Source organism: Sus scrofa, chromosome 7 (assembly GCF_054392235.1).
Source record: "Sus scrofa isolate SSC_HxYL_T2T_F1_AM1 chromosome 7, Sscrofa_HxYL_maternal_Yorkshire_Landrace_v2.0, whole genome shotgun sequence".
In the NCBI taxonomy this organism is placed as follows: Eukaryota; Metazoa; Chordata; class Mammalia; order Artiodactyla; family Suidae; genus Sus; species Sus scrofa.
The window spans coordinates 12,288,627-12,314,589 of NC_139389.1; the positions used below are offsets into that span (position 1 = coordinate 12,288,627).

The window sequence follows — 25,963 nt, forward strand, 5'->3', positions numbered from 1 at the left end:
GCAAAACAGATTCACCTGCCCACACTCTTAATTCTATCCAGTTCCCAGGGGTTTCTTAGTTTTTGGCACGTGGGCGGTGTGACTCAGCATCTGCTGAGTATTAGGGCTTGACATTAGAGAAAGGAGAAGGGAAACCTTTCAAGGAGTGGACTTTTCCTTGGGTGAGGAGGTCACAGGGCAAGTCTTGGCCGTACCCTTGGTGACAGCACATTGTGAATTCTCCCCCTCACTCCCTAACCCCCCCTCCCCATACACCCTTCGGTCACCGTACTAAGCGAGGCGATAAGAAACGGGAGCGGGGAGGGGGGAGGTGGTTAAAATGTCACACGTGCGAACTTCTTGCGTGCGCCTGGTTTCTCCCCATCTCGCCTATCCTTTCTGGCCCGCACCGAGGTCTCCCGCGCGGGGAGGGGTCAGGGGCGGGGCCGGCGGAGCGAGAGGGCGGGTCTAGCGGGGCCGGAGGCGTCCAGAGGCCAGAAGGGCGCAGCGTGCGCGCTCAGCGGCCCGCAGGCACCCGCCGGGGCCGAGCAACTCGCCTTCTCGCGGCGCCGCCCCGCCCCAACCCTCTGTGGGCCCCGCCCCCGCCCTCCGCGGGCCCCGCCCCCGCCCGCTCCCGGCCCCCACCTCCCCCGGCGCCCGCGCTGCAGGAAGGAGCTGCGGGCTCCAGCCCCTCTGGTCGAGCGCGCCGCTCGGCACCATGCCCCGCATAGATGCGGACCTCAAGCTGGACTTCAAGGATGTCCTTCTCCGACCCAAGCGAAGCAGCCTCAAGAGCCGAGCCGAGGTGGGCCCCTTCATAGCCGCATTGGGGTGGGATTTTTTTTTTTTTTTCCCCGTGTGGCGCGAGGGAGGTGGGTGCAAGGCGCCAGAATGGGCCAACATTGCCAGCTTTTTTAGTATGTCTGGAGATGGATGGGACGCTGACCTCTTTTGCCCTCGCACCACCGTGAAAAGGAAAAGCCAGCTGGTTCTTTGCAAGGACAGGAGGTGTCTTTAAGGGCCCGGGCTCCGGCCCAAAATTCTAAATACGTCCGGTTGAGTGGGCAAGGGGGAAACACACAGAACTTGATCCTAGGGTAGCGAAGATCAGGTGGTCAACTGATTTAGAAAGAATGGCGGGGGATGGGGGTTGAGGTGTGCTTATAGAGAGAAAATGATACGGTGGAGCCGGAGTATAAAGGGAGAGGAAAGATTTTGGCAGTGTTTCCTGGTGCGGAGAACTCCGGCCGCTTTAGGATCAGGTCTAGCAATGGAATTTTTTTAAAGGTCTGAAAAGCAGGGCAACTCCAGGGCAAAAGTTCAACGTTTACTTTCCGCATTTCGGTGACCTTTTGAGAGCGAGGCTGGGGACCTGTGCCTGGTGGCACCCTCTTACTGGACAGCTGCAGTCCAGTCCAGTTCTTTGGGAAGCTGAAAGCAGTGGAGTGGGGGCAGTGGGACCAATGGGGTGGTCAGTTGTGCTAGTTGTGCCTTAGTGAAAGCAAAGCCTGAGGGACGACAGGTGGAGGCCGGCCTGGAGATAGGGAGTGGGGGGCAGGGAAAGGTCAAATCTTGAAGGATAAACTAGTTGCACAGAAAGACAGAGTTCCCTGGAGGAGTGGGTGCTGGTGACCGTGGTTTTGCCTGGTGGGCTGAGAGCTGGAGAGGAAGGGGAAACTGCTGGGTCTGGAGACTGGGGTTGCAAAAGTAAACAGGGGGAGGCTGAGCCAGCTTGCTGCTCCCCCTCCCCCCCGCACGACCATAAATAAATCCCCTTGCAGGAACTGGGCTGCCTGCCTGTGCCCAGGCCTGACTCTTAAGTGCAGTGCCTGGTGCTGCCAGTCGAGGGCTTGCGTGGATTAAGGAAGCCTCTTGATTTGCGAGTGACCAGAACCAGCTCACCTTCTCAAGCAGGTGGTCGCACCCTTGATGATTAATCCTTCTCATCCTTGATTGGTCAGCTCTGCTCCTGACCAGTCTGGTCCTTCATCATGCCCTTGCAGGTGCCAAAGAGTGGGGCAGACACTTAGAAGCAAAATCAACAGCTGGGGTGGCAGGCCTGAGTTTCCTCAAGTCTAAGCAGTGTAGCTGGTGCCTGAGGCCAAGACAAGATGTGTTTATTCTGGGCAGACAGATGATTTGGGGGCCTCAGCAGCCTAAATGGTCACAGTTCACTTAGTAGAGAGAAACTCCTTTTAAGAAAAATGAAGAGTTCCTGTCGTGGCTCAGTGGTTAACGAATCTGACCAGGAACCATGAGGTTGTGGGTTCGATTCCCGGCCTTGCTCAGTGGATTGGGGATCTGGCGTTGCTGTGAGCTGTGGTGTAGGTTGCAGACATGGCTCGGATCCCCCGTGGCTGTGATGTAGGCCCGCGGCTACAGCTCTGATCAGACCCCTACCTGGAAACTTCCATATGCCGTGGTTGCGGCCCTAGAAAAGGCAAAAAGACACACACACACACAAAAAAAAAAAAAAAAAGAAAGAAAAAGAAAAGGTATATGTTTAGAACTTCTGAACCAGGAACCTCTTGACGGTAAGTCATTTAGGGTTTATGCGATAGGACGAATTACTCTTTCTAGGGTATGATGTCATATGCCTCGTTTAGTTTCCTAGTTTGGGCGGATTGAAACTGTTAGCCACCCAGCTTCCCATGGCCCCTTGCAATCTACGTGTTCGTGTAGCAGTGAGATCTCTGTGCCCTTGAGAGGTGTGTTCACATTTCCGTGTTTGTGGGAGTTTGCCAGCTCCCTGCCTGGAAACCCGAGTTAACTGGTGTTGCCTTTCCAGTTGGTTGCTGTCACGGTTTAGCCACCTGTCTGGACCCTCCATCATCCAACTGCCGACTTCAGAGACCTTGAATCCCCTCACGGTTTTCACCATTTGCTCGTGGATGCCTGAGATTTCTGGTACACAGATTAAAAAAAAAAAACAAAAAAAAAAACTGCCTTGTGGGACTAGGGAGAATCATAAAGTGTATGCTCCCAGGCAGAATGATACCCAAATGCAAACTCGAAACTAAATGATAAATGGACTTTGAGCCTCACCAGAGAGCAGATCTGAGTAGAGCCAGGAGAGAAAACATTGGAGCCTGGCGGGCAAACATACTCTGGGAAAGCAGAGTCTGGCTGGGAAGGGAGAGTTTTGACTGTCGACAAGATTCCTCGCTGCAGCGGTTTTGCTCAGAGCCAGGCCTGCTGCGGGATCATCAGACAGTGGGCAGGAAGTGGAGAGAAAGGCAGTGTGCCCTCCCACGCAGAAGTTTAGTGCTCCCTTGAGGGCACTTCCGCAGGTGTCACAGAATAAATTTAAGGTCAGCTCCCAGAGGCAAGGGGTACAGGTGGCAATAACTCAGGCAGCCTATGTGGTTGAACCAGCTCAGCAATCACCCCCAACCATCCATGCATTGCCTGTCCTCCGGTCTTCCGAGTCCCTGGGATAGAAGGCCACACGGCTGCCTGGGAGCATCTGCGTAGTCTTTTCTGAGGAAGTGACATGTTTGTTGATTGGATAAGACCTTTCTTTGACACACTGAGGAGATGACATCATCCCCTGACTCCTTGAGCGTTTTCTTCCCCGGGACCCATCCCTTGTCCCAGTGTCCCACCCCAGTCCTTAAGCTTGTAAGATTTTAAAAACCTACACACTGAACAACACAACCAGAATGGTGGAAGTCAGCAGTGAAGGAAGTTGCAGAAGAAAACTGGCCACGTGCTTGACCTGGGACCGAGAAGACGTGACCCAAGGAGTGGTCAGTCTCCTTAAGATTTCAGAGTTGGTGTTTCTTTCCATCAGTGGTCCAGTGAGTTCTGCTCCAGCCTCAGTGGACAACAGGCTGGCCCGAGAGGAATGAGACAGTGACCAAGAAGAGAGAAGATCAGACGGGGAGAAAGGAGGCCTGGGTTCTTCTAATCCAAGCTCCGGGCTAATTATTTTGTTACCTGGGCTCTGTATCAGTTTCCTGGGGCCACTGTAACCAAGTGCCACAACCCGGGGGTGTACGCAACAGAAGTGTATTGTCTCACAGTTCTGGAGGCTGGAAGTCCCAGATGGAGGGATCAGCAGGTCTGGTTCCTCCAGAGGCCTCTGAGAGAGACTCTTCCTTGCTTCTCTCCTACCTTCTGGTTGTTAACACACAACCCGGGTGCTCCTGGGCTTGTCGATGCCTCGTTCCCACGTCTGCCTTCCTCTTCCATCAGCATTCTCCCTTTTTTGTGTGTCTCTGTCCAAACTTCCCCTTTGCATAAGAACACAGCCATCCTGGAACAGGGCCCACATCTTATGTTGCTTAGCCACAGAGACCCTATTTCCAAATAAGGTCACGTTTGCAGGTACCCGTGGTTAGTATTTCAGTGCCTTTTGGGGGAGACACCGTTCAAGCCATAACAGCCTCTGTGCATTTTGCTCCATACCATTGGAGGGTTTGACTAGTTCTTAATGAATGCATCTGAATCTCACCTGGAGAGACCCTCCAGAAGACACATTGTCTCCAGCACAGAGTTCTGATTTATTAAACTTGGGGTGGCCTGAGCACGTGGACTTTGGGGGATCATCCTGCCATGATTCTGATGTGCACGGAGATGCCCTGGGCTGGCCACCAGTGCCTTAGCACTTGTGGAACCCTGTGGCTTCCTGCCCGCACGTCTCTGAATCCTGACTCCCAATAGGGAAAGTTCCAGGATCCTGAGCACCATCAGAAGGCCAGGCTGAGGACCCCTGCATTACCCTGGAAGGGAGGGGCCAAAACAATCTCCTTCTTACCCCTTAGCCAGACCTTTAATCCATCATTTTTTGAGCCACTAGGTCCATAGGGATGAAAGGCCTTGTCTTCATGGTGACTAATAACAGTTTACAGGTGAGACAGATAATGAGTCATTTAATAAGAGAATCACTTTCATTAATATCGTCCATAGATTGAAGCAAAAGAAACTCCTGCCCCAGGCCCCACTTCTGCTTCCCTGTATGCTCTTCACTGGACAGAGCCAAGACAGGGCCTTTTTCCTCTAGGCTGGGCTCCAGATGCTCAGGATCCTGGATTTCCTGCCCAGATGATGTCAAGTGATGCCCCAGGTGTGCTTCCCAAGGGCCAGGGATGCTGCTGACGTGCCCACCTGTGACCTCAGAGAGTGGCCAGGGGACCATGGGGTGGGGGGATGGACGTGTGGGCTGGGAGTTCAGTGTCCAGACTGGGGTGTCGGTGTGCACAGAGGATGCGGGTGGGAAGAGAGGGGGGTACGGATGGGGCCCAGGGCTGGGTCCCATGATGTACTTTCCTGGTCGTTAAGAGAATGGTGTCTTCAGAGTAGGAGGACGGGACAGAATTCACTTGGCAGCTTCTTAGACTTGACTCAGAGCGTCGAGATGTTTAGAAATGTGACAGGTGGCCTCCGTTTGTGCTTTCAGGCCCTCAAATGTTGGGCCGTAGGGCTCTGACAAAGGCGTAGGTAAAGAACAGCAGAGACGTGGCCTTTTGAGGTGGGGGAGCGGCGGCTGATGACTTTCTGTGCCCTTTCGTACCAGCTTCGCAGAGAGGGAACTCGGAGGTGCTATATTTGGTGCCTTGACCAGCTGGGGCAGATGAAATGCCAAGTTTTGTTCCTGGGAGGCTGGAATATTTAAACTATTTCTCGCTCCGGGAACCACTGGTCTATTTTGGGTGTGTGTGTGTGTGTGTGTGTGGATAAGGTGGGGGAAAATATTTTATTTCTCATCCCTAGAATTAAGGGCCTCCTAGACCCTGACACATGCAGACGAGAAGCGAGGGGAGGTGTCTGGTGTCAGGGTGGTCCTTTTCTGGAACAGAGCTCCGTGTTTCATGTACTGGTTTGGCAGTGCCAAGGAAAGCCCATTGTGAACTTGGCCCCGTGGCAGGTATGGCAGCTGTCCCCAGGCTTCTTGGAGGCGCCTAAGAAATGCGAAGACCAGGGAATTCTGATTGTTTGAAGCCTGCGAAGCCAGCATGCTGGAGGGTCATTCAGAGCACAGAAGGGTGCTGTGAACAGACCCCTGCAGTTTCAGAAAGGGATCCGACTTGCTTCACTGAACTGAGCACCTGGGCAGGGAAAGAGGTTGGGGAGGGAGGAGCTCCTGCATCGCAGGTCCCCGCCCGATGGCTGTTGAAGGCCAGTGCCACCGTATTGATGACCTCATTCCCCCAGGAAGCCTTCTGTGTGTGAAGGAGAAAGAGGCTCGAAAAGGCTAAAAAACCTGAGGTGTCCCCTGGTGCTTTGACATGTTGGTAGCAAAGTGAAAATGACTTGCAATGAGAAAGAATAGAAGGCTCTAGAGGAACACTGGTAGGAAGTGATTATTGCTGCTGTCCCCAGTGAGCCGGGATCAGTGGTGGTCTACATGCTTTCAGAAGCTTACGATTCATACCTGCGTTCCTCCTGCCCGTTCTCCTTGGGGGATGCGCCCACTTCCAGGAGAGTCCGTATCCCTTGGGGTCCAGCTAAGGAAACAGTGCTGAATATTTAAAACAGCGAATAGTGAGTTCCCGTTGTGGCACAGCAGAAATGAATCCTACAAGTATCCACTAGGATGTGAGCTCCATCCCTGGCCTCGCTCAGTGGGTCAGGGATCCGACACTGCTGTGAGCTATGGTGTAGGTCGCAGACTTGGCTCAGATCCCCAGTTGCTGGGGCGGTGGCGTAGGCTGGCGGCTGTAGCTCTGATTTGACCCTTAGCCTGGGAACGTCCGTGTGCCATGGGTGTGGCCCTAAAAAGCAAAGAAATGAAACAGGGAATTGAATATGCCGCACGGTGACACAGCTGAGATGGAGTCCTGCTAGCCGAGGCCCTCATACATGCCCTGGAGCTGGAGTTACAGTGGAAGCTGAGGGCCCCTCCCTCCAGCTGTTTGCAAGTCAGAGGAACAAGTGGTTCTGGGCACAGACTGAGGGCCGCCGTGCACTTCCTCCCAGCTCTTGAAAGATGCTGATAGTCACAAAACAGCTGAGAAGGTCGAAGGGAGAAGGGATTAATGGGTTGCAACTGGCTGCGGGGCTAATTTGGAGTGGCCAGTTCTCTGGGCAGGTGAGAATTCAAGGGAAGGCCTTGGTTGGCAGGGAAGAGTGGGCTGGATTTTCCCAGAAGGTGAATTGCCCCACCCGTGCTTGGGACATGGGGAAAAGTGCCTTGTGTGTGGGTGTTTAGGTCTAGGATGAACCAGGCTGGGGACAGAAGGTGGCAGGGGAATGGGAGCAGCTGTTGGAGGAGAGAGTTTCCGATTCAGAGGCTGGGCTTCATGGCAGAACATCCAGTGGTACTGGGGCTTGAGGATGCCAAGGAGCTTGGTTCAGATTTTATACCTGTATAACGACCCATGACTCTGTTTCCTCGGGAACTCACCTGTCTACAGAACATGTGGCCCAGCGCCTAAGAGAATCCAGGGGCCGAAGGACATTTGCTTTCTTTGTGTCTTTCTATTCATGCTCAACTCTAGAAGTTCTGCACAAATCACATGAAGAACCAAGGGCTTCTGTTTTCTTTTGCAACAGGTGGATCTCGAGCGAACCTTCACATTTCGAAACTCGAAGCAGACCTACTCAGGGATTCCCATCATTGTGGCCAACATGGACACCGTGGGGACATTTGAGATGGCGGTGGTGATGTCACAGGTAAGATGCTGGGCATTTTCCCTCTGCTGCTCGCACTGAGCAGGTTGTCAGGAGCTCACCTAGGACTTGCTCAGACACAGGGAAGAGGGGAAAAGTGAGACACTCTGGGTCATTGCTGTGGCCAAACAATTTAGTTCTGAGTCTGATTGTTGCTGGAGGCCCTTCTTTTTCTCTGTCCAGTCGGAAGGTACGGGGAGTCTGGACCTGGCGTTCAATGAGGTGCTCTAGATCTGTATCTGTGTCTTCCTTGAAGATGCCCATGACGGTTTTGGAAATTAGAGCTACAAAAGAAGTCAGACAGTGTGCCATATCCTAAAGGAAGATGTGCGTCCTGTTCGTAGAAGAATGACAGCACCTTTATTTTTTTTTTTAATTATTTTTGTTTTTGCTTTTGAGGGCCACACCTGTGGCATACGGAGGTTCCCAGGCTAGGGGTTGAATCAGAGCTACAGCTGCCGGCCTACGCCACAGCCACAGCAACGCAGGATCCAAGCCAAGTCTGTGACCTACACCACAGCTCACAGCAATGCCGGATCCTTAACCCACTGAGTGAGCCCAGAGATCGAACTCGCTACTGTATGGTTCCTAGCTGGATTCGTTTCCACTGCGCCATGATGGGAACTCTCAGCATGTTTAAAATGAAGATAGAACTGCTTCATCTCTTCTGTAGTATTTATTCACCTATTACATCATTATGTAGAAAACTTAGGTGCCATGCACTGGATGTAGCGTGTATGACATGGTCACATCTCTACCAAGTTCCATGTACAGATGAGGAAACGAGGCAGAGAGGGGCAGGAGAAGTCACGGGCTCAAGACATTTAGCCCTGGAGACACAGATTGGAGATTCAAACCCAGACGGACTCCACAACAAGGGACTTGCCTCCCAACTTAAACTGTGACAGCTAAGCGTACAAGCTCAAAGTCCCTTTAGCCAACTGCTGTCTCGCTGCCTGTAGAGGGAGTGGCCAGTATCCTGGCCTTGAGACAAATAAAGAGCAGGTTATCTGTGGGCAGAACCTTCGTCTCACGCATCGGTGTCTGCATTTGTGTCCGAGGCTCAGTGCATCTTATTCGTTGTTGATATGCTTCTGATGCGTGGAACCTGTGCATCCTTTTCCACAGACAATGCCTGCCAAGTGGAAAGATAAATCCAATTAGTTGAAAGAGCTTCTTGCTGTGGGCAGCATGCCTAACCTCAGGAGGTGCTGGGATTCATTACTGGCCAGTGATTAGAAGGAAGATTTTCAAACCAATTATGACTCACACAATGGAGTGGACTAGGGGAGGTTGAGTCCAGGATCAGTTGCATCCTCTCTCTGCCCTCAACCCCCTCTGAGCTTTGGGCCAGAGGCTAATCAATTAACTGCTAAAGGAATTTAGACATTTTTTTTCCCCTCCCTATCTTTACCTTGCCCTGCTCTGTGATCAGAATGAATTATGGATTAGGGTAAAAGTGCATAGACATTGGGAGCAGTACATGTTCCTGATCAATTCATTTATCAGATTGCATGTATATAGGTTCCATATGTATCAGATTCCATATATCCATGGAAAATGGAGGACTTGCTACGCTCTTTCATTTGCCCAGGAAAAACTCCCCACGAGTGAGGCTGTGTGCCCTGAAATAGCTGACCATGTGTGGGTCTGTGAATTTTCTATTTCTTGGATCCACTGAGTTACGGCAAGTTAATAAAGTCACAGAACTTTAGGGTAGGAAACTGTAGATGCGGAACTAGACCCAGGGAAGTTAGGAGCGAGGTCCTGATACAGGAGGAAGAGCCTGGGGTTCGGCATTCCGGTTGGCGTTGGACTTGGCCTTTGCCCCTTTTTGGCCAAGCAGTTGTTCAGTTTCTGAAGCTTGAGTGTCTTACGCCCCATTTCTGCCCAGGAAGCTAATAATTGCGTACAGAGTTGTTCTGAGAAGCAAGTACGCGGAGTGCTTGCACCGAGTCAGCATTGAGTGGGTGCCTGCTGGGTTGATAGAGATTTGGGAGGATGATTCATGGACGCCCCTCCCCCAAGAACACCAAGTGCCTGATGGGTTTAGCTTTTAGCAGGAAATGTTTGGGTCGGGAGCACAAAAGCTTTCAGGTAAAAGTGGGGTTCTCGGGGTTGACGAAGAAGAAGCGGGCTGCCCCTTTAGGCTGCCTGCTGATGAGCGGGGGCCCACCCCGCTCTCTCTTGCTCTTGGCCTCAGTCAGGTGTGGGCTGGACCAGGGCTCTGAGACTGCGCCCTTATCCCCCTCCCCCAGCCCCCACCCCCATTCTGCTGGCTTTGCCTCCAAAGTCTTGAAGGCTGTGTTGTCTGATTGGATGAGAATGGAAACCTTGCTTTGGTGATTTTCCTGGTTCGACCTTCCTCCGCTGGGGCTTCTGGGAGCATAGTCAAAGCAAAGAAAGCAAGAACGGCCAGGAAGGTGGATGCTTTTGTCTGGGTGGTGGATCTCCCCGGCCAGATGGAGGAAGGCGGAAGGGGGCTCCCTTGCCTTCGTGTCCTAATGGTGCTGTTTTGTTTCCTAGCACTCCATGTTTACAGCAATTCACAAGCATTACACCCTGGATGACTGGAAGCTCTTTGCCGCTAATCACCCAGAATGCCTGCAGGTAGGACTGCGCCCTGGTTATAATCACATTTGTTGCCGGGGAAGAAAATGTTCAGGGTTGTCAAAAGGATTTGAATTGGCAGCCGATAGATAAGACATAAGAGTCCCCAGAGAAACTGGGGAAAGCCAGTGGCAGCACCCCAGCCCTTCATCATCGCCAGGAGTTTGCCGAGGAAACCTGTTCTGTGTTCTAGGTTTAAAATATTAGGGATTTTCTGCAAGGAATATCTGTTTTTTCCCCCCTAGGAAAGTGAAGTGTCCCATCCTGAGAGCTTATGGAAGCCCTGGCAGTGTTTCCTGCCAGGGAATGGGGTTGATTCTGAACATGCTTTTTTGGCTGTAGAAGAAACACCTAATTATAATGAGTTGTTATTATAATTGGAGCTGACTATTGTTTATCATGGAGCCGAATAAACAATATGCCCACGAGGATGGCTTTCATCCAACAGATAAGAAAAAGCGTGGGCGCGAATGTGGACACGTCGGACCCCTCCTCCGTTGCCGATGGGAATGTGAAATGGTGCAGCTGCTTTGGGAAACCGTTTGGTGGTTCCTCAAAAGGTTAAACCTAAGAGCTACCCTATTACCTAGTAAATTCCTTTCCTAGTATAGACCCAGCTGACAGAGAAATACGTGTTCACAAAAAATCATGTCACAGATGTTCAGAGTAGCCAACATGTGGAAACAACCCAACTGTCCATCCGCTGATGAATGAATACGTGAACTCTGGTACATCCTTGCAGTGGACTATCCAGCTATGAAAGGAGGGCGTGAAGTATTGATTGATGCTACAGCACAGAGGAGCCTTGGAAACATGTCGCTCATTGAAAAAGCCAGACACCAAAGGCCATGCATATGATTTCTTTTCACAGGAAATGTCAAGAGGAGGCAAACCTATAGAGACAGAACGTAGATTTGTGGTTGCCTAAGTCTGGGGATGGGAGGTTTGAGGGTGAGGGCTAAAGGGGGTGAGGATTTCTTTTTTGGGGTGGTTAAATGTTCTAAGGTTGTTTGTGATGATGGCTGTGCAACTCTGAACATACTAAAAACCATTGAATCGTGGGGTGTTTTGTTTCTGGGTTTTCGTTTCATTTTGTTCTTTGCTTTTTAGGGCTGCACCTGTGGCATATGGAGGTTCCCAGGCTAGGGGTCAAATCAGAGCTGCAGCTGCTGGCCTACACCACAGCCGCAGCAACACGGGTTCTGAGCTGTGTCTGCAACCTACACCACAGCTCATGGCTCTGCTGGATCCCCAACCCACGGTGCGAGGCCAGAGATCGAACCCGCATCCTCATGGCTACTAGTTGGGTTTATCGCCCCTGCACCACAATGAGAACTCCTGTGGCTTATTGTTTAGAGATAGGAATTCACATAGAAATATTATATAAATTTATAAAATAGTATCTCATAGAAGGTGAGATGCTGACTTTGGGCACAGTCCCCCGGCTTAGGCACCCACTTCTCAAAACCAAAGGGCCGATTGTGAGAGGAGCAGAGAGGGGCGACTTGGAGGGCAGCAGTGCCGAGGAGGCTGGAGGGGAGGGTGTCACGGAGGAGGAGGAGGTGGTGGCTTCAGATGTAAACACATCCAAGAGCAGATGAGAAGGATCTTTCCCGGCTCATTCACTCCTGCACTTTGGGACGTTTTGACTTTAACAGAAACCCTGAGACTTTTAGAAACCCACGCACGTCACAGCTTGCATGTTGTTAGAGTGTTGTATTGGGAGCAAAAGTGAAAAGAGGAAAGAGTTTGATCAGAGGGGTTGTGGACATCTTTCCCCGCCAAGTGGGATGCTCAGGGTGACAGCTGAGGCTTTGGCGCGAGGACCTGAGCTGACCAGGCACCCTCAGGCTTCCTGCCTCTCCTCCAGGGGGGAGAGTGCACACCAGCCGCTCCCCAGTTCTGAGTTCCATGTGGAGAGCTTGAGGAAATTAAATAAAAGCCAAGGGGTGAGGTTCTGTGCTGAGGTCCAGGGCTCAGGGTGTATGCAGTTTAATGTCAGGAAAGATGATGGAGTCAGTTGAGACAACTGAACAAATGAATCCTCTCAAGACCTCTGTTGTTGTATGTTTTGTTTTCTTTCTTATTTTTTTGCTGTTTAGAGCTGCACGTCCACATATGGAAATACACAGGCTAGGGGTCGAATTGGAGCTGCAGCTGCCGGCCACGGCTGCAGCCATAGCAATGCAGGATTCTTAACCCACTGAGCGAGACCAGGGATCAAACCCAAATCCTCATGGGTACTAGTCGGGTTTGTAACCTGCTGAGCCACAACAGTAACTCCAGTGGGGTTTTTTTGTTTGTTTGTTTGTTTGTTTTTTGCGTTGGTTTTTTTGCTTTTTAGGGCCGCACATGAGGCACATGTTGTGTTTCTTAAGCTGGTCTGCTGTGTGTGTATTTGATCAGGGTGCACCTCAGGGGGTCACTCTACTGTCCCCATAGCAGGTGAGTGGATGGAACCAAGGCCTGACTTCTGGATGCTACTTACTGTTTGTATCTTTTGTCTCCTGGATTATTTGGTACAGCATGTTGCCGTGAGTTCCGGCAGTGGGAAGAATGATCTGGAAAAGATGAGCAGCATCCTGGAAGCTGTGCCGCAGGTTAAGTTTATTTGCCTGGATGTGGCCAATGGGTACTCGGAGCATTTTGTGGAATTCGTGAAGCTTGTCCGTGCCAAATTTCCGGAACACACCATCATGGTAGGTTTGGTGGGACCCTCCCCTGATGGGGAAGCAGAGAAGAGTTTTGCCATGGGGTGGGGGGCTGGGGGGTGTGTGCTGTGTCCTCCCAGAGCTTTTGGTGCTTTCGTAGCAGAAGACTAGTTGAGAATTGGCAGGAAGAGGACAGGCAGCAGCTATGGGCATCTAAACCCTGGCTCGGCCCTGCAGAAAGACAAAATCTGATCGACACATCATTTCTGCTACGTATCAGATGTTTCCTCAACCATGCGAGACCTTTATTTTTTTTTCAATTTTTTAAAATCTTTTTTGTTTTTTCAGGGCCGTACCTGCAGCATAGGTAGGTTCCCAGGCTAAGGATCCAATCGGAACTGTAGCTGCTGGCCTACACCACAGCTCACGGTAACGCTGGATCCTTAACCCACTGAGTGAGGCCAGGGATCGAACCCGAGTCCTTATGGACACTCGTCAGGCTCGTTAACTGCTGAGCCATGATGGGAACTCCATCATGTGAGACGTTTAAATCAAGGTCTATGTCACTCCGTAACAAAGAGTATATTTTTAAAAATAGAAACATATTTCCCGTTGTGGTGCAGTGGAAACGCATCTGACTAGTGTCCATGACGATGCAGGTTTGATCCCTGGCCTCGTTACGTGAGTCGGAGATACGGCAATGCTGTGAGCTGTGGTCTAAGTCTCAGGCGAGGCTTGGATCACGAGTTGCCGTGGCTGTGATCTGGGCCGGCAAGTGTGGCTCCGATTCATCCCCTAGCCTGGGAACTTCCACATGCCTCGAGTGCAGCCCTAAAAAAGAACCGCCCCCCAAAACAGAAAAGTAAACAACGCTGAAAAAAGCTAAATGTAGCTTTTAATTTAACGTATGTGTGTCATCTCTGCCTCACTCTCCTGGCCGGTGGAAAACGCTGCTGAAAGAGTTGAAATCCGTAGTAGGAACACTTCATAGTAGTCAACTGTTACCTGGAAATCAGTTGGTGTATTGTTTTAACTAGAATCTTTATTTTTCCCTTTTCCTACCTTTTGGGTTTTTTTTTTTTTTTTCTAATTTTTAACACCTTCATTAGTTAGAATATATATCTATTACTGCTTGGAAACATGGATTTACAGAAAAATGAGCTAGAAGCTCAGGGTTAAATTTGGGCTTTTGGAAAATCTGTATTGTGTGTGTTTACTGGTCTTAATTAGCATGGTAATGACTGATTGGCCACTAGATCGTTTACTTAACTCTCCTCTTAGAAATTTTTAATTTCTCCTAACATTTCGTCATTGTATGGAGGTTGGGAGATAGGAATTAGTATTGCTATTGACCGGGTTAAAATCTTGTGTTAAGGTTTTCCAAGGATTTTTAAAATTTTTTTTATGGCTGCACCTGCAGCGTTTGGAAGTTCCTGGGCCAGGGATTGAATCCCAGCCGGAGCTGTGACCTAGGCCACAACCGCAGCAACGCCTGATCCTTAACCTGCTGGTCTGGGCTGGGGAATTGAACCCGTGCCTAGACAGAGACAAGCTGGGTCATTAACCCACTGCGCCACAGTGGGAACTCCCCTAGGGATTTTTTTTTTTTTTTAAGATAAGTGTTTTTATGCTTTCCAGTCTCATGAGAAGCAAGCATCAAGGAATGTCGCAGTCAAGCAGTTGTGCCATGTCAGAAGTTGGGTGGGAAACAGATCCATTTTCTGCTGCCCAACAGTGCTTTTAATCGTCGTGTTTCTGATAATGGGAACACCCATTTATTGAGTACCTACCACGTTTCTCGTTTCTGTGGGGTTATATTTGTTCCTTCTCTACATCTCTGAAAAGAGCAGAAACTGTTGTCCCAAGTTTCCCACAGATGGTGAATCCTAAGCTTTGAATCTTTTTTTTTTGTCTTTTTAGGACTGCACCCATAATGTATGAAAGTTCCCAGGCTAGGGGTCAAATCAGAGCCGCAGTTGCTGGTCTACACCACAGCCACAGCAACAGCCAGGTTCAAGCCGTGCCTGTGACCTACACCACAGCTCACAGCAACGCTGGATCCTTAACCCGCTGAGTGAGGGCAGGAATCAAACCACGTCCTCGGATACTAGTCGTGTTTATTACCGCTGAGCCACGGCAGGAACTCCCTCCTGCTCCCCCGTTCAGAGGTGGGGCGGCTGGCCTTCTTCAGGCTGTGCTGGAGGGTGATGAGGTCCTCTTTGTCATGTCCTGATGATGCCTGGGTACCTAGTTATGAGGCCCCAGCTGGCTTTTCTGCTCCTGATCATCTGGAAGCTGAGCAAAGAGAAAGCTGTCCCCCCAGGAGGGCACAAGTCCCCTGCCCCTGGCTGGGACACAGTAGCCCTGCAAGCGTTTGGTATTGAGCATCAGTCCTGGGTGGTGATGACTGAGATGGTGGGAAGAGCAGGATACATTTTTGAGCAGGGCAAGGAGTCCTTTGTCGATTCCTTCTGGTGAGGACGAGATAAGGCAGAGGTTGCGGTTGACATTTCTTCTGGGATTTAGGTGGTTCCAGGTCTTTCCAGGTCGCCGCCAGTGTTTTGATGGCTCTGGAGATACCGGGGGCAATAAATGTTTTATATCTGTTGGCATTTGAGGGTAGAGGAGTCAGTTACTAATTTAGTAAGGGTTAGGAATCAAAGTATGCATTTAATGGCTCCACTTTATTTATTTATTTTTTTGGTCTTTTTGCCTTTTCTCGGGCTGCTCCTGCGGCACATGGAGGTTCCCAGGCTAGGGGTCTGATCAGAGCTGTAGCCACCAGCCTACGCCAGAGCCACAGCAACGCGGGATCCCAGCCGTGTCTGCAACCTCCACCACAGCTCACGGCAACGCCAGATCCTTAACCCCCTGAGCAAGGCCAGGGATCGAACCCGCAACCTCATAGTTCCTAGTCGGATTCATTAACCACTGAGCCATGACAGAAACTCCTTTGCCTTTAATAATTCACATTTTTAGTTGTGAAATATGACATATACACAGACAAGTGCACAGAACATGGATGCTTAATAATTAGTCCTAAAAGAAGCAGCCCTTTGGCGTACCTGCACTCAGAAGCCCTTGCTCCCACCTTAGACAAAAGCCCCATGCTGGCTGGTGGTCCTTTCCTTCCCTGCATGTCTTTGGTTTTGTCTTCTACAGATGCCTTTCTCAACAACACGTTGAATTTTGCTCATTTTTGAACCTTCTATAAATGGCCGTCCTACGGTACATCTTTCGAGTCTTCTTTGGTTCCATAGTGCGTTGCGACGCACCCGCATTATATCGTGGAAGCTAAATGGGGATGCACTGTGTCTGGAACGAATCTTAATCCTGTTTCCCAGACACCTCTGTTGCCCTCGACTTCTTGTTGCACTTTGCTGCTGGTCGTACCATCAGTACTCTGCGGAGCGTTCCTGAGGTCGGTGTGGCTGTATGAGGGGGAGCACCTTGGGGAGGTCACCTCCCTTCTGAATCTCTTTCTTGTGGCCTGTGGAAAGGATATCGAGGATAAAAATAGTTCGGATGGGCTGATGCTTTGTTGAGGGTGGGTACCACTGCGGGCAGTGCTCTGAGAACTGGGTCAGAGGTGGAGACTGATGGAGAAGAGGGGGTGGGATGGGGGGCGGTATTCATTTTTGTTTTAAGTAGAGGAAAAACACGTCCCGCTTTAAAAAATAAGGCTAGGAATAGCAGAAATCCACTGGAACCCCAGAGCTCCCATCTCACGCGTCTCACGTTTGGCTGTGAGTTTTAGCTCAGGGCTGCCCCTTCCCAGGGCTGAGCCAGCTGCCTGCTCTGGAGCCTGGGGACCCATGTTCCAGCCCCAGGGAGAAGAGCAGGGGAGACAGGTGGTGCAGGAAGGAGGGGGCTGGCAGGACAAGGAAAGGGCGTTGTGGCCAGTGTGGCCAGGGCAGGGGCTGTGTATTGCTGCGATGGGGTGGGAGGGAGATTGTCCCAGAGTTCCCATGGCTCCTGGGCAGCCAGCCACAGCAAGTGGCTCTGCAGCGCCTGCGGGCTGGCCCAGGCAATGAGTTCTTGTTTGCGGTGGCTTCCCCAGCAAAGCTTGGGAGGCTTTGGCGAGGTAGATGTTCTTTTCTCAGCCGTTCTTTGCACTGACCTTGAGGTCTGTCATTCATTCCAAAACCTCCGGTATTTTAGAAATACAATTCATCGTATGACTTTTGGAGGTGTTGTGGGGGTGCATTTGTCCAGCGTTGGGAACAGAAAGGTATAGGGTACGAGTCTGCATGTTATCCTGCTGCTACAATGCGGTGAACGGAAGGCGTGCTCAGAAGTGTTGTTGGCAGAGCCTGGCAGGTTGGGGGTGAGCCCTTGTGGCCTCTTGCGCCCGGCACCTCGTGAATTTATGGAGGACTCCCTTTTTTCTTGCCGTTCACCTAAGATAAGTACTGCCATGGGGGTGGGAGCGGTGGGGGGAGCAGGGATTTTTAGAAAATGTCATTGGCAGAAAAGGGTCCTATAAAGATGCTGGGTGTTAGCAGAGAGGACCAGTCCTCTGGGCCTTTGCCTGGTGGCTTTCAGGAAAGAAAGGGATTGCTGTATTCTTGGGTCTCTTCCAGGTCCTGTGGGAAAAGGCATTGCATGGACAAGCCACTTCTCTTTTACTTGTTTCTTTTTATAGCCACACCTGCGGCCTCAGGCAGTTCCTAGGCTCTAGGTTGACTCGGAGCTGCAGCTGCTGACTTAATCAGAGCCACTGCAACACAGCTCTGAGCTGCCTCTGCGACCTGCACCACAGCCATAGTGGCATAGGTCACCAGTTGAACCCGAGCCTCCACAGTGACCTGGACGGTTGCACTCAGAGATTTTTTTTTTAGGGCCACACCCACGGCATATATGGAAGTTCCCAGACTAGAGGTCAAATCAGAGCGGAAGCTGCTGGCCTACCCCACAGCTACAGAAACGCGGGATCCAAGCTGCACCTGCAACCTACACCACAGCTCACGACCATGCCAGATCCTTAACTCACCAAGTGAGGCCAGGGATCAAACCTGGGTCCTCACAGATACTAGTTGGATTCATGAACCGCTGAGCCACGACAGGAACTCCTGCAGTCAGATTCTTAACCTGCTGTGCCACAGCAGGGATTCCTGGTGAAGTTTGTAAGCCTTCTGGTGACAATGACGAGTGGGTCTATGAGCCCCGCGTTATAGAGGAGAAATGGAGACTCAGAGTTGAAGCGATTCTCTTGAAATTACACGGCGAGTGGCAGGACCCTCTTTGAACCCCAGGGCTTTGTGAACTTCTTTTGCCACAGGGAAAGCTGGAGGAGTGCGAGCCACTTGGGTTTTGGTTTGGGGTTTTGGTTCTTGCCCAGAAGACTTTTTTAAATGGTACTGAAGTACTTGACGTGTGTTTTGTCTCTTTTTACGTCTTTTTTCCTGGGCCTTCACACCTGTCCTTGACGTGAGGAGCAGGGGGGTGCCTAGCTCAGATCTCCCCCTGCCTGCTCTGGTGCCCACCAGATGGTCCGTAGCTTGTGTTCTGTGGCCATCCGGTCATGATGGAGCTGACATGCTGTCACATGAGGTCAGTGATCGGAGCCTCTGGTATCTGCTCCCCACAGGAACTGCTTCGGGCCAAGATAAGCGGCGGGCTCACTAATCGCCCCCGGCCAACTGCCCCCACCTCCATCCCACCCCGAGCTGCCGGCCTCCTAGGCTGTGGGTGGGCTTTCCCCAACCACACTCCCCTGGTCTCTGTCACCCACATTTCTTTCTTTCTTTTTTTTTGTCTTTTGTGTTTTCTAGGGCCACACCGAGGCATATGGAGGTCCCCAGGCTAGGGGTCTAATCGGAGCTACAGCTGCCAGCCTACACCACAGCCACAGCAATGTGGGGTCCAAGCCGCTTCTGCGACCTATACCACAGCTCATGGCAATGCCGGATCTTTAACCCATTGAGCGAGGCCAGGGATCAAACCCGCAACCTCATGGTTGGTTCCTAGTCGGATTCGTTAACCACTGAGCCACGACGGGAACTCTGCATTTCTGAATTTGTCTTTTCCTCTTTGCCCTTCTTGGTTTCAAATGTGGACAGACAGCTTTTTGTTCTACAAGTGGAAATTTCCCGTCTTCTCTCCCAGTCATCTGCATTCTTGCTGTACAGTCTTCATTTTTCGTAATCATTCTGGGTTTTTCCATGCTCCTCCCTCTCTGGTTCAGGAGCCCTGCAGGACGCTCAGGGGACCCAGGACACCTGGGGGAGCTTCTGGGCTCTCAAAATACCACCAGCTTCCTCCAGACTTTTAGACTTACTGTGACCTCACATGATTGTACCTGGTATGTCCATCCTGACCTGATGTTTTTTTTCCTTTCACCTTTTTAAATGTTTTATTGAAGGAAAGTTGATTTACAGTGTTGTACTGATTTCCGCTGTATATCTTGAGCTGATTTGAATTAACTTATTTGGTGTAAAGTGGGCCCTTTTTAAATAAAATGGGAATGCCTGTTGTGGCTCAGTGGGTTAAGAACCCAGCTAGTACCCATGAGAATGTGGGTTCAATCAGTGGCCTGGCTCAGTGGGTTAAGAACCCAGCTAGTATCCATGAGATTGTGGGTTCAATCACTGGCCTGGCTTAGTGGGTTAAGGATCTGGCATTGCCTTGAGCTGTGGTGTAGGTCACAGACAAGGCTCGGATCCTGCATTGCTGTGGCTGTGGTGTAGGCTGGCAGCTGCAGCTCTGATTCAACTCCTAGCCTGGGAACGTCCATGTGCTGCAAGTGTGGCCCTAGAAAAGCAAAAAACAACAACAACAACAAAAATTTGGTTTGTAGGCTGCAGCGGATTGAGGGGAAATCCACAATGAAAATGAAACCCTGTAGGGAACTTATAGTAGCTTCTTTTTAAAATTTTTAACTACTCAATTTTTTAATTAATTTCATTTTAAAAATTTATTTTGAATTTTTCAGTCAACCAGGGAGGAAGAATGAGGGCATCTTGTTTCTTGGGTTCCTACTAAGTTCTTTTTCAGGTGCAAAGTTCATGCTGATCCTGCGCTTTAAAAAAAAAGAAAGGCAGAAGCTCTCACATTTAATTATAAAAGTAATGCAGGGAGTTCCCTTTGTGGCTCAGTGGTTAAGGTTAACTAGGATCCATGAGGATGCGATCCGTGGTCTTGCTCAGTGGCTTAAGGAACCCGGCGTTGCTGTGAGCTGTGGTGTAGGTCTCAGGCTGGGCTTGGATCCCTCTTTGCTGTGGCTGTGCGTGTAGGCCGGTGGCTGTAGCTCTGATTCAGCCCCTAACCTGGGAACTCCGTATGCCACAAGTGTGGCCCTATAAAAAAAAAAAAAAAAAAAAAAAGTAATGCTGTTTCTCCCGTGAAATCTGGAGATTTGTAAGCAAGAATTGTTAATAAAAGTCAGAATACTCCTTCACCCAGACATAATTTGTCAGAATTTTGGTATCTGTTTTCATCTACACACGTGCTTATTTTTGGTTTACCTTTTCTTTCTCTTTCCCTCACAGTGTCCTGAAAGTGCGAAGCATTTTCCCTTGGAGTCAAACTAATCTCGAAACAGCACATGGATGGGCCATAGATTTTTTTTTTTTTTTGTCTTTTCAGGGCCACACCCACGGCATATGGAGGTTCCCAGGCTAGGGATCGAATCGGAACTGTAGCTGCTGGCCTACACCACAGCCATAGCAACACCAGATCTGAGTCTCGTCTGCGACGTACACCACAGCTCACGGCAATGCCAGATCCTTAACCCACTGAGTCAGGCCAGGGATCGAACCCTCATCTCTATGGATACTAGTTGGGCTCGTTACCGCTGAGCCGATGGAACTCCCAGTGTGTAGTCTTTGTAATCATTGATGATGTGTTAAGTGAAAAGTGGTGCCACACTGGCATCTGCATTTAAATTTGATGACTGGCAATGTTGAATACTTTTCCTGTGTTTTCGGGGCCCTTTTTATTTCTTTCATTAGTTCATGTCCTTCGGCAGTTACTTTATGAGGTGTTAGCCTTTTTCTTATAAACTTGGAAAAGCTCTGGTGATGTTAGAAACTCTTTGTCATTTGCAGATACTTTTGTCCACCCCGGTTGCTTATTAGTTTTGTTGATGATGAATGTGTGTGTTTGTATGTACAAAGGTTTGTTGTTTTCATGTAGATCTATTTTTATGACTTTTTTTCCCACTTTTGCGCTTATTACAAATATTCAAAGGTTTCTTCTACATCTAGAAGGAGACAACTTTTAGTTGAACTCTTTAGTCCATCTGAAGCTTATCTTGGTGAAAAGTTTGAGTGACAATCTGTATCTGGTTCCAAAATATCCCTTTCCCCAGCTCTGTCTATTGAAATATTGGTCCTTTCCTCAGTGACATGTAATGCCACCTTTGTCAGATACTATATTCTCATATGTTCCTGTCCTTTTTCTGGGCCTTCTATCATTTTCCATTGTCAGATGCTGTTGGGATTAAAGTAGCTTTGAGCCCTCCTCATCACCCTTTTCCAAGATCCTTTTCTACAAAGTGAAAAACCGCTTTGGGTGGAAAAAGAGAAATTCCCTCTGGGAATCAATTCAGCAAAAAGACACGTGGGGCTTCAATGCCAGAAAATCAGTGGCATGAGCTAGGGGATACATTTCCCCAGATAAGACTTTGCACAGTTGTGAAAATGCAGACAGGCATCTTGCCAAGTATCCTCTGTACCCGCTGAAGAATCCGCAGGGCACCAAGTGGTAATGAAAAGGGCTGTTTTGTGTTCCCAGATTCCTGCAGTGAAAGACCCTGTATGATTTTTAAAGCAGATGCATCCTTTTGGGTTTTAGATTCTGCCACTTCGTGGCTTATGTGTTTATTCTTAGGACCACAGCTTCACGTTCTGATAACAAAGTACCTGCTAGGGCTGTTGGTCCCTAAGGGTTTGTCTGCCCTGTCATAGCTCAGTGGGAACCACTGACCCTAGGGTAGGATACCAGTGTATTTTCCCAACTGTGAGCTGACCAGTAGTTCCCTAATCTTGGGTTCCTGGAGTTTCACAGAAGTTTCAGGAGGTTTACACATTATGAACAATAATGATTTTAATCTGCTGAGTGTTTCATGGCTTATTTTATGTATTCAGGTTCTCTGTAAGATTTTGTTTTGTCCATCACTGAAATGTCCAAGCCCTGACCTAGATGGTCTAAGGTGTCCTGAAGTTCTAAAATCATACGGTTCTGTGCTCTTGTTAATAGAAAAGAAGGAAAACCTGTAGAATACTCTAGCTCACCAGTTTCAGACTTGAAATTGATTCGGGGATTGGTCTGTGGGGTTCTCCCATTTTTTCCCCCTGTTGTCCTCCAGCTGCCCAGTGGCTTCAGAACATACTCATCCTTGTGTTTGGTGTGGAGTTCCTCCATCACTCATTTTTGTCCCACCAAGAGCAGTTCATGATCACCAACTGTCTTCTTTCTGTCCCAGGCAGGGAATGTGGTGACGGGAGAGATGGTGGAAGAGCTTATTCTTTCTGGAGCAGATATAATCAAAGTGGGAGTCGGACCAGGTAAGATGTGATGGGAGCTCAGCAGAGGGTCTGTGGGGGGATCGTTGGGGTCTGGGGCTTGGCGACTGGAGATGCTCAGAAAGGAACCTGCACATGATCCATCCACGAGTTTAAAGCACGTTTCTTTTGGAAAAGTGTCCTTGGGCTTCTGGTCAAAAGAGGCTCCTGCTTAGAAACATCATGGAGCTCCTTTGATGCCTCTGGGGAAGTTCTGAATGAGCTTGAATGTGGTTCGAAGGTGAGGTTTCGGTTTCAGAATATTAACCTAGAAGAAAAGAATGAGATTTCTTGAATGATCCCATTCACCTTGAGGAGGAAGGTCCGGGGTGAAGAATCTGGGCACAGATGATGGACGTGAATGACTCAAGTTTCTGTGAATGTTCGAGGGACCCTAATCATGGCACATAGACTGAGGCCACGTTTGAACTTGACCCATGGCCTAGACAGTTAGCGCCTTAGACTCCTCACCCGACACACATGCATCTCTGATTTTGTTGCATCTTCCCAGGCCTTGTCTCCCAGGACCATCACTGGCATTTTGAGGGGAGGAACGAGGTGGAACCTTCCTACCCCGTCCTGGGTGGCTCTCTTTGGGCCAGTTGGTGTGGGCTGTCCCCTTTGGCCAGACAGGAGCATGAGCTTCCATAGTTTTAATTTCTTCATTGCCACGCTTTAAAAGCCTTCCTTGCACATCTGTTATTAACCCAACACAAAAATTGGAGCGGAGGAAAGAAAGACATTTTCAGTTGGGAATAAAAACCAGCAAAGATTGACCACTCAGAAGACACTCCCAAGAAGGAGGCCAACCATAAACCAGAACAAGAAGAGAGTGTGGGCAGATGCTGCCAGGCGGCAGAGGGCATCGCTGTGTTGTGACCTGGCCTTGGCTGTCAGCCTTGAGGGCCTAGAATGGACACTAAGAGACACCTGGGGAAGAAGTGCCCTGTAGGCTCGTGAAAACCTCTGAGCTTTGAACACACCAGGAGCTTTGGGATGGGGCTTCTTATGTTGCCATTCATCTAAGCCACTTTGTAACCTTTTGAGCAAGAGGAAAGACAGCTGTGGTCTTTACTGAGTGTCCGTTGTTAAGGAAAAGTCAACGAGGATGAAGCCCAGTTCTTGCTTACAGAGCTCACTCCCCACTTAGGATGGGCGGTGATGACCAGGCTTGTGGTGGAGCCAAATAGGCTGATAATAGACCAGGAAGACTTTTTTTCCCCTAAAGCAGAGCATGCACCAGTCACCTGTTTCATCAAATAAGTATTGTCTCCCAGTTGCTGTGGTGCTGGGTGTGAGCTGTGCTTGACGTAAGGTACGGAAGCAGTCTTCGTGGCCCTTGGCTGTTCTTGATGGAGCCTCGAGCCTCCAGCTGCACCTGTTTTCTTCACGTACATCCTCTTTGTACACACCGTCTCTTACTCCAAAGATGTATTGTGCTCCCACTGTCGCTGCGCGCCTCCCAGGCTGTCTCTTTGGAGCAGAGGTGCTGCAAGGGAGTAAGAGGCTTTCTTTGAGCCTAATGTATTGGAGCCACTTCTGCAAATTGATGGGAGAGGATGCTTACATTTCACGAATTCTTTAGCATAGAAACACTGGGTATTGTATATCTAAATGACAGCCGAAAAAAAAGGTTCTTACAGAACAACTCCTGGCAACTGGGGAAAAGCCATTAAAAACGCCACCCCCCCCCACCCCCCAAAAAGAAAGAGTTCCCGTTGTGGCTCAGTAGTAACGAACCTGACTAGTATCCATAAGGACTCGGTTCAATCCTTGGCCTTGCTCAGTGGGTTAAGGATCTGGCGTTGCCGTGAGCTGCCGTGTAGGACGCAGCTTGGATCCCGTGTTGCTGTGGCTGTGGTGTAGGCCAGCGGCTACAGCTCCGATTTGACCCCTAGCCTGGGAAGCTCCATATGCTGCAGGTGCGGCCCTAAAAAGCCGAAAAAAAAAAAAAATTTGATCCCTCTCTCCTGGGCCTGGAGGAAGTAGGGACCCGGTTTCTCCTTTCAACCTGGGGGTTAGTCAAGACCACTCCCACACCTTGTCCCTCCCTTGTGCTGAGCTCCAGGGCCCAGCAGCCGGCGTCCCTGCTCTCCGCAGGATCTGGTGGTTGAGTGGGAAAGGAGGAAGGCATTCTGGACCAGAATCAGAGGTCATGAAACTCCAGTTGTGCCTCGTGCAGTGCCCATCTACAGCAGGGGTGCCTTGGTGGAGAGGAAGGGTCGTTGGCCCCAGGGTAGTGAGTGGCATAAGGAGCTGGTCCCACCCTGCAGCCAGATGCAGGAGAAGGTGGCTCTCCAGTCCGGGTTTCCCTGCTGGAGCCAGGTCTGGGGGTGTAGCCATGGTTCTCCTATCCTGTCCCTAAGGACCCCTGGGAGAGGTTTTCGGGAAGCTGGGAGACCCCTGGCGGTGGTGGGGAACAGGAGAGGAGGCACGGGGCAGGTGGCAGTGAGAGCTCACCCAGGCTTTTGTACCGCCACAGGGCGCCCCATGGGCGGGCACCACCAGACATCCAGGCGGGGCTGCATGAGTGGTGGTGGTGAAGCAGTGGAGACAGGGCCGTGGATGACTCATTCATTCTGGCGTTCACGGCCACTCTTTCCAGCACCTTTATTATGCGCAAGGCTCTGTTCTTAGCGCCACATCAACAGCTGTGAACATCCGTGGAGCTTTCTCTCCAGCAAGCAGATCCTGGGTTCCTGCACAAATAATTATTCAAATACTCCTCTGGAAGCAAGTGTGGGGATGAACACCTTCCCTGAGGCCATGACATTTAAGATGAAGCCTGAAAGATGAGAAAGGGCCAGACCAGGGGGTTGGTTCAGAGGGGGGCGCGCGTGGGCAGAGACAGCATCGTGTATAGAGGATCCCTAAGGGAGGAGCGAGAGGTCCGTGTGGCTGGAGTGCGGGGAGCAGGGGTGGGAGGAGATGGGGGGAGGAGCTTGATCCAGGTGATGCTGGGGCTGGCGCTCACCTGCTGGGGGGGTGGCGGCGGGGTTTGAGCATGGGGACCGGCTGGAGATGCTGGTGCTCTTGGTATGACTTGGCTGGGCTAATCCCCTGCAGATGGGCAGCCAGGCCCGGCGTTGACCATGGGGAGGGCAGAGGTTGCGGGGGTCAAGGCCTCTAGGTGGCTGGTGTGAGTCCTGCAGTGGAAGCCGACCTGAGAGTCCAGGCTGGATGGGGGGTACCAGGGGTGGGGGAGAGATGACCTCAAGTGCGTGAGGAACAGAAGGCCAGGGCCAGGTCAGGGTGGCTGCAGGGGTGCCCGGAGTGCTGGTGCCCTTGACTCGGGCCCTCATGGCAGCCTGCACGGTTTTCATCCTGCAGCCGTTGAGTCCCCCGCAGCCCTGCGAGGCAAAGGCTTTGATTTCCACCTTGGAAGTGTGGCACTGAGGCTGAGAGAAGTTAGCAGTGTGACTGAAGTTGAAGGTCAAGAGAGCGCAAGGTCACGGGAAGAAGCTGAGGTTCCCTGTGGTCATGTGGAAAGTGAAGGAAGGTGGGAAAGATGACGTTTTAAACACAGTCAGTTAGTGGGAGCTGACATCGTAGGGGAGAGTGAGAGGGACAGGTGTAGAGTGGAATGTCCTGGACATCCGCAGA

The 25,963-nt window shown here is 50.5% G+C and overlaps 1 protein-coding gene across 6 annotated transcripts in view; it reads left to right on the forward strand.

Annotated features, from left to right (window-relative positions):
* Nucleotides 1-622: 622 nt before the first annotated feature.
* GMPR (guanosine monophosphate reductase) overlaps nucleotides 623-25,963 on the forward strand; it is a 40,057-nt gene continuing 14,716 nt past the window's right edge. The window contains exons 1-5 of one of the 6 annotated variants that reach the window (XR_014809648.1): nucleotides 623-784; nucleotides 7,477-7,596; nucleotides 10,120-10,203; nucleotides 12,729-12,902; nucleotides 22,282-24,014. Coding sequence is in view for 2 of the 6 variants with exons in the window: in XM_013977450.3 (XP_013832904.1) it covers nucleotides 6,911-7,012; nucleotides 7,477-7,596; nucleotides 10,120-10,203; nucleotides 12,729-12,902; nucleotides 22,282-22,363 (562 nt within the window). In the remaining 4 variants the exon portion in view is untranslated. Of the gene's footprint in view, nucleotides 785-6,654; nucleotides 7,013-7,476; nucleotides 7,597-10,119; nucleotides 10,204-12,728; nucleotides 15,587-20,031; nucleotides 20,180-22,281; nucleotides 24,015-24,258; nucleotides 24,316-25,963 lie in introns of those variants that run through there. The other 5 variants (XR_014809645.1, XR_014809646.1, XR_014809647.1 and 2 more) reach the window with 5 other exon arrangements.